This window comes from Theropithecus gelada, chromosome 7a (genome assembly GCF_003255815.1).
Source record: "Theropithecus gelada isolate Dixy chromosome 7a, Tgel_1.0, whole genome shotgun sequence".
Taxonomy (NCBI): Eukaryota; Metazoa; Chordata; class Mammalia; order Primates; family Cercopithecidae; genus Theropithecus; species Theropithecus gelada.
The window spans coordinates 929,290-944,052 of NC_037674.1; the positions used below are offsets into that span (position 1 = coordinate 929,290).

A 14,763-nucleotide genomic window follows, 5' to 3' on the forward strand; every position below is an offset into this window, starting at 1 on the left:
GCACAGTCTCCTCCCGGCCCAGCAGCCCTGCTTCCCAGGAAAGCACCCGGCTCTGAGCTAGCCAGCTGTGTAGTGGGCACCGGCTGCCTGTCTCCCCACAGGAAGGGCCCTCCCACAGCCAGGGACATCTCCATCATGCCAGCATCACAAGCACCCACAGCAGCCACATCATCGCCCACTTCCCTGATGGCTAGTGATGTGAGGCATCTTTTTATGTGTGGTTTTCCACTCATACAGCTTCAATGAAATGTCTCTTCATATCTTTTGCTCATTTTCTAATTGGATTGTTTGGTGTTTGTACCATTGAGTTTTGAGATCTCTTCATATATTCTAGATAAGAATCCTTTGACTGGTCTATGGTCTGCAAATGTCTTCTCCTAGTCAGCAGCATGTCTTTATACTGTCTTAGCAGGGTCTTTTATTGAGCAAATGTTTAAAATTATTTTTATTTTGATGAAGTTGATTTTATAAAAAAAATTTTTTTTTCTTACGGAATCATACCTTTGGTGTCATGCCTAGGAACTCTTCACTAAACTGTAGGCCTTAGATTTTTATCCTATGCTTTCTTCTCAATGTTTTGTAGTTTTACATTTTGCATTTAAATCCATGATCCATCACGAGTTAATGCTTGTATAAAGTGTGAGGTTGAGGTTGAAATTTATTTTCTAACATTTAGATACCCAATTGCTCTAGAAGTATTTGTCAAAAAGGGCATCCTAAAGTGTGGCATATATGCACAGTGGAATACTACTCAGCCATAACTAATGAAATCATATCATCTGTGGCAACATGGATGGAACTGGAGGTCCTTTTCTTAAGTGAAATAACTCAGAAACAGACAGACAAATGCCACGTGTCCTCACTTATAAGCAGGAGCTTAAATAACATGTACACATGTTATTAGCATGAGATTTTTGGCTCTCAGCGTAATAGAAATTAACACAAGGTTAGGCAAACTGTTTTTAGACAAGGTCCATTAAGACTTATGCCCAGAAAGGTTGGGCATAAGGGAGATTTAGTGCAGGAACAAAATTTACCTGGCTGACACCCTGAGGGGAGTGCATTGTGGTGTCTTAAGGAGGGCGACATGCATGATTCGTGAAGTAGGTAAGCATCACTGATGTGCAGGGTGGAGTGTGAGAGTGCACAGGCTGGTCAGGGGGCATGGTGAACCGTACGCCACATGATTAGAAAATGGCAGATAAGCCCCTCCCTGGGTGGGGATTTTAGTATTATAATAAGTCGTAGGTTAAAGACGGCTCATTATTCTGCTCTTAGGTACATGCTGGTGATGGAGTTAACTTTTTTTGAGTGATGTTTATGTTAGGATGTTGCTTGTTTTAGGTTTTTGAGGTCCTGCAGTCAGCAGGTATGGCAACTTGAATAAGATTTATGGTGGGAAGCTGCTTATCTCAGTTTCTTCAGACAGCTTGCAAGGTCTGGCCAATGGGCATGTATGGAAAAATACATTGGTGGAGGTGGGCTGAGTCCTGTGTCTGCTCTGTCTCACATGGACATAGAGTATGGAATAATAGACATTGTAGACTCAGAAGGGTGGGAAGGGCCGGGCGCGGTGGCTCAAGCCTGTAGTCCCAGCACTTTGGGAGGCCGAGACGGGCGGATCACGAGGTCAGGAGATCGAGACCATCCTGGCTAACACGGTGAAACCCCGTCTCTACTAAAAAATAAAAAAAAATTAGCCGGGCGAGGTGGCGGGCGCCTGTAGTCCCAGCTACTCGGGAGGCTGAGGCAGGAGAATGGCGGGAACCCAGGAGGCGGAGCTTGCAGTGAGCTGAGATCCGGCCACTGCACTCCAGCCCGGGCGACAGAGCGAGACTCCGTCTCAAAAAAAAAAAAAAAAAAAAAAAAAAAAAAAAAAAAAAAAAAAAAAAAGGGGGGGGGGGGGGGGGGGAAGAGGGTGAGGGATGGGAAATTACTTAAAAGTACATTATTCTGGTGATGTTACACTAAAAGCCCAGACCTCACCACTATGCAGTATGTCCATGTTACGAAACTGCACTTATACCCCTTACATTTATATAAAGAAAGAAAAGGCTGTTCTTGCAAAGACTCACTTTCACATCTTTGTCAAAAATAAGTTGGGCATGTTGAGCATGGTGGCACCTGTAGTTCCAGCTGGCTGGGAGGCTGAGGCAAGAGCATCCCCTGAGCCTGGGAGGTGGAGGCTGCAGGGAGCTGTGGGGATGCCAATGCGCTCCAGCCTGGATGACAGAGTGAGACCCCGTATCTTAAAAAAATAAGTTGGGCATGTCTTTGTGGGTCTGTTTTCAGGTTCTGTGCTCCGGCCCATTGATCCGTGTGTCTATATCTGCCTCCGTGCTGTACTGCCTTGATGACTGGCGCTACACAGTAGACTTTCATGTTGGATAGAATGAGTCTCCCATTCAATTCTTCTTTGCTAAGATTGTCTTTGCTATTCTAAAGCCTGTGCTTTTCCGTATACATTTTAGGATAAGCTTGTCTGGGGCTAGAAGAATTCTTGCTAGGAATTGCATTAAACCTAGAATCAATTTGGGGCAAATTAACATTTTGTCTATGTTGAGTCTTCCATTCATGAACACTCTGTGTCTCTCCATTTATCTAGAACTGCTTTGGGTTTGTTTTTTTTTTAATCACCGTTTTGTAACTTACAGCACAGATGCTGGTGTGCTGTAAGTTACAAACAAGATTTAAGTTTAAAACAAGATTTAAATTTATGCCTAAGTGTTTAATTTTAATTGGAGTGATTTTAAGTGGTATTGTGTTTTTAATTTTTATTTTTGTGTATTCATTGGTAGTATATAGGAAAAAATAATGTTTGAATGTTGATCTTGTGTTGTGGTCCTTACTGAACTTACTGCTCACTGATTAGTTTTAGAAGTGTTTTGTTTTGCTTTTTTTTTTTTTCTTTGATTTCTTGGGATTTTTAAATGTAAACTATTATGTCAAGTGCAAGTGGAGAGAATTTTATTTCATCTATTTTAGTTTGTGTGTCTTTTGCCTTATTATACTGACTTGGGCTTTCAGTACTATGTCGAATAAGAGTGGTGAGAATCCTGTGCAGGAGAAGCATTCAGTTTCTCACCATTAAGTATTATGTTAGCTGTAGTTTTTCATTTGCTTCCTTTTCCTAGATGATTTTCTTTATAGGGTTGAGGTAGTACAGGGATCATAAAATAAGTTAGAAAATGATGTTCCCTTCCCTTCTATTTTCTGGTAGCATTTGTATAGAATTAGTGTTAGTTCTTTAAATATTTTGCAGAATTCACCAGTGAGACAATCTGGCCATACAGTTTTCTTTTTTGGAAGGTCTCTAACTACCAGTTTAAATTTTCTAATATATATAGGGTGAGTTAAATTATTTCATTCTAGTTGTTAAGTGTGTATGTTTACAATTGTTAATAGTACAACAGTAGTTAATATGAGAAACTTTTAATCTTTTGATGTCTTCAGGGTCTGTTGTGATAACGCCTCTTTCATTGATACTGATCATTTATGTCTTTTTTCTCTTTTTACTTGTCAGTCCTTCTAGAAGTTGGTTAATTTTATTGATCTTTTAAAAAAAATCAGCTTTGCTTCATTGATTTTTCCCCACTGTTTTCCTATTTTTAAATTCACGAATTTATGCTCTTATCTTTATTATTTCTTTTCTTCTGCTTGTTTTTGGGTTTATTTTTAAATTCTTTTCTATTTCCTTAAGATGGGAACTTAAATTACTGATTTAAGACCTTTTCTCTTTTCTAATACAAACATTTAGTGCTATACGTTTCCCTCTCAACGAGTGACATGTTAGCTGTAGTTTTTAATTTGCTTTCTTTTCCTAGATGATTTTCTTTATAGGGTTGAGGTAACACAGAGATCATAAATTAGAAAATGATGTTCCATTTTCATTCAGTTCAATGTGTTTTCTTTTACTTTCCTTGTGACAATCTCTCAGATCTGTGAATTATTTAGAAGTATGATCTTTAACCTGAAAATGCTTGGATAGTTTCTCGTTACCTTTCTGTTACTGATTTCTCTGATTTCCAGTTTGATTGCTTATGGTAAGGAAAAAAACCCTCTTTATAACTGTAATTCTTTTAAACTTGTTGATGTTTGTTTTTTGGGCCAGGATATGATCTGTCTTGCTGAATGTTTCTTGGATGCTGAAAGGAATGTGCATTCTGCTGTTAGCTGGAGCACTCTATAGTATCAGCAAGAGTTGATCGCTGGGAGATATTGCTGAGTTCTCTCTGCTGAATTTCTTTTTAGTTCTTCCATGAATTGTAGAGAGAGAGTAAAGTCTCCATCTGTAATAGTGGATTTGTCAGTCTATAATCCATTTGTGCATGTGCCACTTTCTCTTGTCATTTACTTTCTCTTGTCATTTTGTCAGTTTTTGTTTCATGTATTTTTCAGCCCAGTTATTTGGTGAATACACGTTCAGGATAACTATGATCTCCTGGTGGACTGTTTTATCTATATGCAGTATCCCTCTCTGCCTTGGAAATGTTCTTTGCTCTGAAATATACTTCATGTGATATTAATATAGCCATTCCTACTCTTTTGATTACTGTTTGTATGGTTTATCTTTATCTGTGCTTTTACTATTTTGCTATTTTATTTTGTTTCAGCCATCAAACATAATTTGAAAACTCAAGATGAAAAAGAAAGTGTATCATATTTAACCATACATTTGCTCTTTCTTTTGTTATTTCTTCCTGATACTCCAAGATTCCTTCTTTTTATCATTTCATTTCTGTTTGAAGACCTTCTTAGCAGTACTTTCAGGGTAAGTCTGCTGCTCTTCTAGTTTTTCATCATCTGAGAATGTCTTGAGTCTCCCTTCATTCCTGAAGGATATATTTGATGGATATAGAAATCTGGGTTGATTGTTCTTGCCTTTTAGCAGTTAAAAATATTACGCCACTTTTTTCTGGCCTCCATGGTTTCTGAGGAGAGACTTGTAGTTTTTCTCTATAGGCAAATTGTCATTTATCTCTCACTGCTTTCAAGAAATTTTATCTTTCTTTAGTTTTCATGAGTTCGATTTGTGGATTGTTGTGTCTTGGCATAGATTTGGGGGGTGTCTAGCCTTTTTAGGATTTGCCCAGCTTCTTAAATCTCTAGGTTTATATCTTTTACCAATTTTTAAATCATTATTTCTTTGAATATCTTTTCATCCCTGCCCTCTTTCTCCAATGATACAAATGTTAGATCTTTTGTTCGTGTCCCACAGATCGCTGAGGGTTGGTTCCTTTTGTTTTTTAGTCTTTTTTCATTTTTCAGATGAATAATTTCTGTTGTTGTATCTTCAAGTTCCCCGATTCTTTCCTTTATACTCTCCATTATATTATGGTGCCCATTCCGTTAGAGTTTTACTTCAGTTGTTTCATTTTCAGTTCTAAAATTTCCATGTGGTCCTCCTTTATAATTTTGATTTCTTGTCTGAGACTTTCCATTTTTTTCCATTTATTTCAAGTGTGTTTCTCATTGCTTGTTGAAGAATTTTTATGGTAGCTGCTTTGAAATCCTTTTCAGATAATTTCGACATCTGTATCACCGCAGTATTAGCTTCTGTTGATTGACTTTTCTCATTCAACTTGAAACGCCCCTGGCTCACAGGATCCCCACATGGTCTTTGCTGTTACCACAGGAGAGGGGCTTGTTACAGTCTGGTGAGTGTGGAAGTTCTGGTTCCCACTTGGCCTTCACCAAGGAGCTTACTTTTTTTTCCTGTGGAATTTGGCGGGAGCAGTTATTATCTAGGAGTGTTATGTCTAGCTTTAGTGCCCCTTTCCTGGCTTTCTGGCTAGGGAGAGCAGGCTTCTCTTGGGGCTTTTTGTTTCCTTTGTAGTACCCACTGACATACCAGCTTCCCAGCACCTAGTCTAGGACATATGAGGGGAAACAAAAAGGAAACCTATCTCTATGCCATTCTTCGGGATCCCAAGGCTCCCAGCTGATCTGCTTCCTCTTCATCTTTACAGTCTCCTTATGCTTGTTTTCTTAAAATGCCAAGTTTTAGCTCTGCTCAGTGGGACGAATTGGAAGAAATGCATCCACTTCATCTTGCTTCAGAACTAGAAGCCTGCTTTATCGTCTTTAATTGGAGAGTAAAACATTTACATTCTCTTCTCCAGTAAACTCATATGTATTTGTGTCGTTAAATTCCTTATCACCAAACACAATTCATGCACCAGGGAGGTGCTCCAGGTTTACTCTGTGATTTTGGGCACTTTGTAATCCCTGTCAACTTGCACTTTGGTGCATGTGCCCTGGTTTGAGGAGCACTGGTCTGTGGCTAAAACTTGTTGAGGACTCATTATGTGGCCAAACACTGTTCTCACTGTTCTAAGGGATTTATAAGGGTGAACTCATGGAATCCTCATAGCACTCTTAGGTACTGTTATTACCTTCATTTTATTAAAAAAATTGAGTTATGGAGACATTTAATACTTTTCCAAAGTGATGCCACTGGGCAAGAGCAGGAATTGAAAACTAGAGCCCTAAGCTAGTGTATCGGGGTACCTGTCTGTGTTGGGAAAATGCATTTGGGTTTTGAAGCCAGAAGAATATTCCAAGACACCATCTCTGCCTTTTACTGGTGGTGACCTTTGTCAAGTTCCCTACTAGATACAAGCTTCAATTTCTTCATCTGTATAATAGGGAAAACATGACATGCCTCACTACGTTTGGGAAATAATAGATAACGTCAACGTCTAGTCTGTGAGGCCCTTAGCATACAGCAGATCTTCAGTAAGTCATTTACTTACTAATGGCAAGTTGCCATTGTTATGGTTTATCCATGTCCCCAGGGAGGCAGCATAGGTAGTGATTAAGAGTACACACTTTAGAGTTAGACTGATGCGTTTGGATTGTCGCACCAGAGCAAACTATCTGAGAGACCCAGGCAAGCCTGCTTACCTCTCAACATCCTGCCTCTCCAGTAGGTGTGATGATGCCAATTCCAGAAGGCAGTGTGGGCAGTTGAGAGGGTCCTGAGCGTGGAGAGTGTCACAGTGACTAGGTGTTGTGAGGGACAGTAGGGTTTCCGATGGGTCTGAGTGCATGCATCAGTTCTGGGTGAAATGAAAATGTTTGGTGATGCTACGTGATGCTCCTTCTCTGCATTGGTGCCATCCCCAAGACATCAGTGACTCTCACTTGGGGGCATGGCAAAACCACCCACCAGGAACTTTCTCCAGTCTTGGGCTTCTCAAGCAAGGTATGCTTTTTGTGGAATTTGCCCCTTGACAAGGTGAATTTGCTTCTGAAACATGACCAGGTGTCTTAGCACCCAGATTGAGACTCTCAGCATTTTATCTGACACTGACTCACTCTACACAATCTGTCACAGAGGAACAAAGGCTTTGTGTTTACATGAAGGCTTGCAGTGATGTCTGTGATGCCTGGAGTTGACCAGACACTGTCGTGGGTTGTTGTGTTTTTCCAGAATTCAATGATCAGGGCTGATATTTTGCAAACATGTTCAGTTATTTTCAAAAACAAAGTTAATAAAGTTCAAGAAATTTAAGTAGTTTTCCCAAAATATGGTCTGTGTTTCTTTTTGTTTGTTTGTTTTGTAAAATAAAATGTGTTCAGAAGAGAAGCCAAGAGAATCCTACCACTTTCTTGAAATGTCCAAGTCTGCTCTAGAATTTCAGGAGCTGTCTCACTCTTGGATGCAGTTTTTGTGTTTAATTGTAGCTCTGTTGAGGGACTCTTGCTGTGGCTCTTTCTGAGTAGCCTCTTCCTACACTTATGGCCAGGGAAGAGAGAATGTCATGATCCTTACTATTATAATTACCACATGCTAGGCTCTTACTGCTAAAAAACTTAAGCCTTTTGAAACCAAAATCGTAATATTTGCAGGGGCTTCCCTTAGTGACCGAGCAGCACTGAGCAATGGCTACAGAGCATGCATTACCCATGCCAAGTGGCATCTGTCAGTCCTTGGAAGCTGGGGTAAGAATTTGTGGAGATGCAGGTACAGTGGAGGTGGCACACAATGAGGGATGCTTTCCTCTTCTTGTGACTGCTTTTGTATCTGTGCATACCCTCCTTGTCCACATGTCTCACCCTCACCGACTACAGAAGAAAAACTTCTTCCTCCCTATTCCTTTCCTTAGACAACAGTTGGCCTTACTTTCCAACACTACTTCTCCAGCTCTCCTTGGCCTTAAGTGTGAGGGACTTCAGGAGCCTGTGGGAAAGTGGGATCTCTGGGAAATCTCCAGAGAAGAAAAGTTGGAAGATGACACAAGCAGAGGAAACATCCAGAGATTTAAATGGTGGCCCAGCACATGGCATAACAGTCTAACATTATAGATGAACAAACAGAGGCTCCATATAGCCATTAAAATTTTGAGAAAACCTTAAGCAGGTCTCAAATAAAATTGCACACAATGGAAGATGTCTAATAGCAGCATGCATTCACATAATTTCGTCTACAACTTTCTGATTTATAGAAATAAAAGGTAGTGAACGTTGTGAAAATGCAAAGGTGCTAAGGCCATGTTCCCATGAGCTACGAGTCCATATCTCATGAGGCTGTCCAGATTTCGGATGCCATAACTCATTTCTCTTTGTATTTCAGGTTGGGCTTCCCAATGATGATTGTGTCCTGCATCGTTGGGATGTGTTATCTTCTTGTGGCTCATGTGGTGGTGGGATGGAATTAATAGACATCCATCTGTCACTCGAAAACTAAAGGAAACTTCATCCATCACAACCCATCAGTCATAAAACTACCCTGACACCACTGTTTGGAGAAGAAAAGGTGCTTACCCTGGAGATGCTATGGAGACACAGTGGAATAAACCTTGACACTAACACTAATTCTGGTGAATGCTGGAACACCGTGGCCTCCTCTTTGTGTCCTTTCTCCCCAAGAACAAAATGTAGAAAACGTGAGATAACTTACTCGAGATTCTCCTCCAGAAAAATACGTATGTTTCAAAACCCTTCCTGCTATACATAGGAAAAGACACACATGCACCCAAAATTGCTTGTGCTGTTTAATTGTCAATTCTCTTGAGGCTAAACACAGTTTGTTTTTTCTTGTAATCACTTTTCATGTTAAAATAACCAGCACTCAAATTGTATGCTCTCTGAATATAGACTTTCTGGGAAAAGGTTTACTGCTTATAAGGAAACATTTTATATATTAAACTGTTCCTTGATAAAAGGCTTTGGAGTAGTTTACATTATGTAAAATTGCATTTTATCCATTTATGTTTTTCTCTGCAGTTTTAAAGTTATCAATTAAAAGTCCAGAAATTTGACTTGCCGAAGGTCATAGGTATCTTTTAAGGGATATTTTACACATTTAACAGCCAAGAGTAATGATTTTCCATTTTGCAAGTGGTGCATGCTATTTTCATCAATTACGCAGATGTTACAGTGGATACGCTCAGCCCTGATCTCCCTGCAGGACACTGTGGCTCAGTCAGTGTTTATTAAATGCAGTTCTTTTGTGCAGCATTCCTGAAAGGCAAGGGTAATGAGAACAAAGATCAAGGGGGAGCCCTGTGCTTCCTCCGGGGTCTCCTCTGCTCTGCCTCATCAGTATCATGGTTATGCCCCAGAGGAAGAAGCCCTTCTTCAGTTTCCGATCTTCTGTGCATACCTTGGAATAAAAATGTCTGGGGACGCTGCTCCGAAGTGATTGTGTGTCAAGCGTCTGACTTCAAAAGGTCCAAGCTGCTCAGGACACTAAGAACTGCAAAGCAGGAGACCTTTCTGGTCCCATTTCTGCCACGGGCACCCTCAGGATGGGTGTCCCTGTCTACTGTTCAGAGTCTATATTGTAGAATGGCAACGTTGTTCCTCCCTGAAAGGTTGGGAGTGTTGATAATATGCCTTTTGAATTCCTTGACCGCAAAGCTGATGTGCAACCCTATTTTATTTTAAAATATGGTGTTGGACATCACCACACAGAAGCCTCCAGACACGTGCAGCTGACTGGATGTCCTGGAGGAGCCCCTGCCACAGTCTGTCTAGGAAAGGGTTCTTCCCGCTGCTACCGCACTGCCTATACTTTGCTTGGTCTCACTGGACCTGGATGTGCCTGAGCTGGTCACTGAAAAGCATCGTTTCCTCTTCTATCCCACATCAGGATGCCTGGGGGCAGCACTATCTCCCTCGTGTCCGGCTCCTTCCAGCTCAGCTCACGTCTGCTCTTTCATCCTTTCACATGTCATCCCTTAACAACGCTCAGGCCCCGTCTCCCACCCGCTGCCTCTCCTCATTGGCGCCTCTCTCTACTCTTCAGTCATCCCTTCTCATTCTTGAGACGGAGTCTTGCTCTGTCGCCCGGTCTGGAGTGCAGTGGTGCTATCTCAGCTCACTGCAAGCTGTGCCTCCCGGGTTCACGCCATTCTCCTGCCTCAGCCTCCCGAGCAGCTGGGACTACAGGCGTCCACCACCACGCCCGGCTAATTTTTGTGTGTGTGTGTGTTTTTAGTAGAGACGGGGTTTCACTGTGTTGGCCAGGATGGTCTTGATCTCCTGACCTCGTGATCCGCCCGTCTCGGCCTCCCAAAGTGCTGGAATTACAGGCATGAGCCACCGTGCCCGGCCCAGCCCTTCTCATTCTTAAAAACCATTAGCTCTGGGCTGATTTCTCCCTCTTGCTCATACCCACGGCCTCCCCTGAGGTTCCTATTCGTGCCCCCCAGTTCTGATTTCTCTGCCCTCACCACCTTCCCCCACTCCCCTCTGTGTTACACCCACCCTGGGTCCCCAGGACCTGCCTAGGTCCTTCATCTCTGTGGTCTTTCTCTGACACTCCAACACTTCCAGTCATTTACCCCAGGTTATCCTCTAAAACAAACCTTGCCCCACTGGAACCTCTTGTTCATTGGCCCCGTACATTTTAACTTCCCCTGTCAACTCCCTCTTAGCTGTTTATGCTCTAAAAATTAAAAGTCAACCAACAAACTGTCCCTATGCTACCTTTACTGCCCCTCAATGTTTCTGAGGCGAGTCATCCCACAGGGATGGCTGGTTTTATTTTTAAGTGAAGATTTCAAGCATCAGACAGGCTCTCGGCACTGCCTGGCTCTTTGATTCCATTTCCCTAGCGCAGCAGCCAGAGGACTAGCTGGAAACAGGTGGCTGCCCACACTGGGTAAGTGCAAGTGACTAGCCAGGGATAGTGCAATTCTTTAGGGTCCGTGAGAGGAGGCAGCTGTGGGTTTCTGAGGGGGAGGGGCCAGTGACCAGGACCTGGAGATGCAGGGAGCCGTGTCCAGAGGGACTGGACGGGAGCCGTGGTCTTCTGCTGGGGCTGTGCCAGCATGAGACACTTGGCAGCCAGGGCGGGGTCCGGGGGGCGAGAGGTGGGCCGTGGGAATCATCCTGAGTTTATGCCTTTCATCCTGTGGCTTCCCTCTGTCCAAGGACTGAACTAGCTGGAAGCCAGGGGACAGGAAGCACTGCTGGTGCTGTCCAGGAATGGGAGTGGGGCAGGAGGAGCAGATGGAAGATACTCAGCTTTATGTACTGTTTTGCTCCTCAGCAGATGAAAAGTCCACTTCTGAAGAAAGGAGACACTAAAAGTGCCATGAGCTTTTCCACCCAAGAGTCCACACGAGCTTGCCCACACTCCCTCCTGACACTGTCTCCAGAATTATTAGGTGAACAATCCAGTGCTTATTAAATCCTGTCATTATGATGGAAAAAGACAACCTCGAAGGAAGCAGCTGCGCCTTTGCTATAAACGTTGGACTGCCACAGGCTGTTGTCCTTGCTAGAGTCTGCCTGACGTCACGTGCATAAAGTCCTAAAGGTTACAGGGACCGCAAGGACACCATTGTACAGTCTGAATTCACCGTGAAAATCTAGATGGTGTGTGTGCTGCAGACGAGGATCTGATCCTCCCTGAGCTTGCATGAGGAGCTGTGCCTTACCTTTGACATACGGCCCCACGCAGGCAATGTGACAGCAGCAGAGTCCCTGGGAATCTGAGCCACTTCCTCCTGCAGTGCATGTGTGCCTTCCAGATCCGCTGGGGCCCAGTCTTGCAAATGCAACATACTTTATAACGGAAGATCACTGTGCCCATCCGACAGGACGGGAATGTGGATCAGATAGCCCTTGGCTTGTGATGCACAGCCCAAGTTCTGCAGTCACTCTGTTTCCACAATCAGATCTTCAACCTGCACCAAGGCCCAGTGGCAGCCTGGAGCTGCTTTTCTAGAGAAGACTAGTTCACTAGTCAGAACAGGAAGACAGGGACTTCATTCAAATCTTGAGGTTTGCGCTCCGACTCTCCCCTCAAGGCTTGCCAGCATCTCCCTACAGTGTCTGTGACTGCCCTGGGGATGCCTGCAGCCGTGCTGTGCTATTTCACAAGGCCCAAGTGGCAGGGCACCCAGCATGGCAACCTGGACCTGGGAGCTGCACTTGCTTGCTCTGGTCCCCCTCAAACCTTGCAGCCTTGGGAGGTTACCTGCTAATGGGTTAGAGCAGCAAATCCAATATGTTATATGCTGCCTATAAAATTAAAAGTCGACCATCAAGAATTGTTTTTTTTTTTTTTTTAATGATTGGTACAACTGTTTCTCACTTTGCAGGGTAATTTCAAGTCACTCATTCCTAAAATTACCATCAGGATGTTGTATTTGTTTTGTGTTACCATCTTGGTATGAGATGGGCAACTTCCTCATGTAATAGGAAACAAACTTGGGAATTCTGATGGTTATTTAACATGATCTCTCTCAGCATTCATTCTGGAGAAGGTGAATAACCATGGGAGGGGTCCACCATTTCACAGGACCAATTATTATGCAGACTTAGCACAAGAATGCACCTGTCACTTGGCCAACATAAGCCTCTATTCTGTCTTAAGGACCAGAGGATGTTTTGAGTCTCTGAGAAGCAGGGAAAATTTAAAACCATTAGGACTATCTAGATATTTCTTACTGGAATGCAAAAGTCACCTGGTAAATGGCCACAGGTCCCTCTGAGGAAGGTGTGGGAAGAACAGTAAATGCATCCGTGGGTCTGTTGCAGGATCTTTCTCAAATGCACCTGGATGACCTCTCTTCAATCAATGACCTGTGAGGCTAGGAACACTCTCAGGTCTGGGAAGCAGCTTGTGTCATTCATCCTTCTTATGATGACTGAAGCTTCTCCCCAGGTCCAGATTCTCTCCAGGTTTCTATGTCAAGCTTCCCATAGAAGCTGTTGCTTTGAGCTCTGTGATCCACTTGCCTTTTGGCAGAGGCCTCTGAAGCATAATGTGGTAACGGCGCCTGCCTTGACTATGACAATTCAGCACACCCCTGGTCTTCACCACCTTGGAATCCCGTTATTCCTACTGAGAAAAGAGAACTTTATTCCATTACTGCCTCTCCTACTGTCAGCAACAGTCTCCAAAGGACAGATGTCAGAGACTTCTAAGGACACTGGTGGCCCCCCCACAACACTGCATTTATTAATGCTTCAATGCAGGAAGTGTCCACTGGATTCTCTCGCAGGGAATGCTAGGGGACAGCTGAGTAGGGGACACATAAAAATCTGAGCCTTTGGACTCCTTTCTTTATATGCCCAATATTAACCAACTGTGCATATTAAATAACGCCTGTTCCAAGTGGTCAAGCTAACACATTAAGTCTCAAATTCTCGGTGACTGTGCCTGTCCAGAAATTTGGCCCATTCAAGCCTTGTGTTTTATCCTCTGGGATGTAATATACTTAGATTCCATTTCCTTAAGTGGAATCCAAAGAGGGGTGTAGTTCTGTAACTTTTTCAATAGGCAGGTTAATTTGTCTTGAAGACTTTCTACTTCTCTATCCAGGATGCGTTAGTATCTTGTAAGAGCCCTGGAGAAAATGATGGGTATTGAGGGATGAATCTTGAGACAAATACACATCAGTTTGTGAGGCAACTAACCCAGGTCCAGTCACTAGATGGCTTTAAGTGGAGAAAAGAGGGGTGGGCTTGTGGATCATAGGGAGATAGCATGATTCTTCACACTTAACTCTTGGTCAAGATTGTCTTTGCTAACACCTATGCTTGCAAATACATTTTAGGATAAGCTTGCTTATGCCTATTTAAAAAAAAAAAAACTTGACCTGATGTGATAGAAATCACACTAAACCTACAAGTGAATTTGGGCAGAATTGACAATTTTACTATGTTGAGCTTTCCATCCCTTGGATATGATATGTCTCTCCATTTATTTAGGTCTCTTCTGGTTTCTTTCATCAACATCTTACAATTTTCAGCATACATAACCTGGACAAGTTTTATTAGATTTATAATTCAATATTTAATATTCTTTGAAGAGAAAGGTACCGTGTTTCAAATTTCAGCTTCCAAATGTGCATAATTAAAATGTAGAAATGTGATTGATTTGTGTGTATAGATCCGGTCGGTATACCATGGCCTTGTTGAGTTCACTTATCAGTTATAGAATTAAAAAAAAATTCCTTGGTATTTTTAATGTAGATCATTATGTCATCTACTAATAGGAACATTTTCATTTCTGCCTTCTCAATCTTTATGCCTTTAATATATATTTTTTGCCTTATTCTGGCAGTTAGAACTCATGAGAAGAAATTTGGCCATTCATTCACTAAGCTAGATCTACTTGCAACAACTTCTTTCAGTTTTTCTTCATTTTGGAAGAGTTTCATTTCACCTTCATTCTTGAAGGAAGTCTTACTGGACATGGCATTCTTAGTTGACAGTTTCTTTCGGCCCTTGAAAAATGCTCTGTTACTTCCCTGTGCCCATATGGTTTCTGATGAGGAATGTACTGTCATTCAAATT

The 14,763-nt window shown here is 42.5% G+C and overlaps 1 protein-coding gene across 1 annotated transcript in view; it reads left to right on the forward strand.

Annotated features, from left to right (window-relative positions):
- The window catches only part of OCA2 (OCA2 melanosomal transmembrane protein), a 352,275-nt gene extending 343,106 nt beyond the window's left edge, over positions 1 to 9,169 (forward strand). The window contains exon 24 of the mRNA XM_025390396.1: positions 8,579 to 9,169. Coding sequence (XP_025246181.1) covers positions 8,579 to 8,663 — 85 coding nt within the window. The 3' untranslated portion in view covers positions 8,664 to 9,169. The remainder of the gene's footprint in view (positions 1 to 8,578) is intronic.
- Positions 9,170 to 14,763: the final 5,594 nt, after the last annotated feature.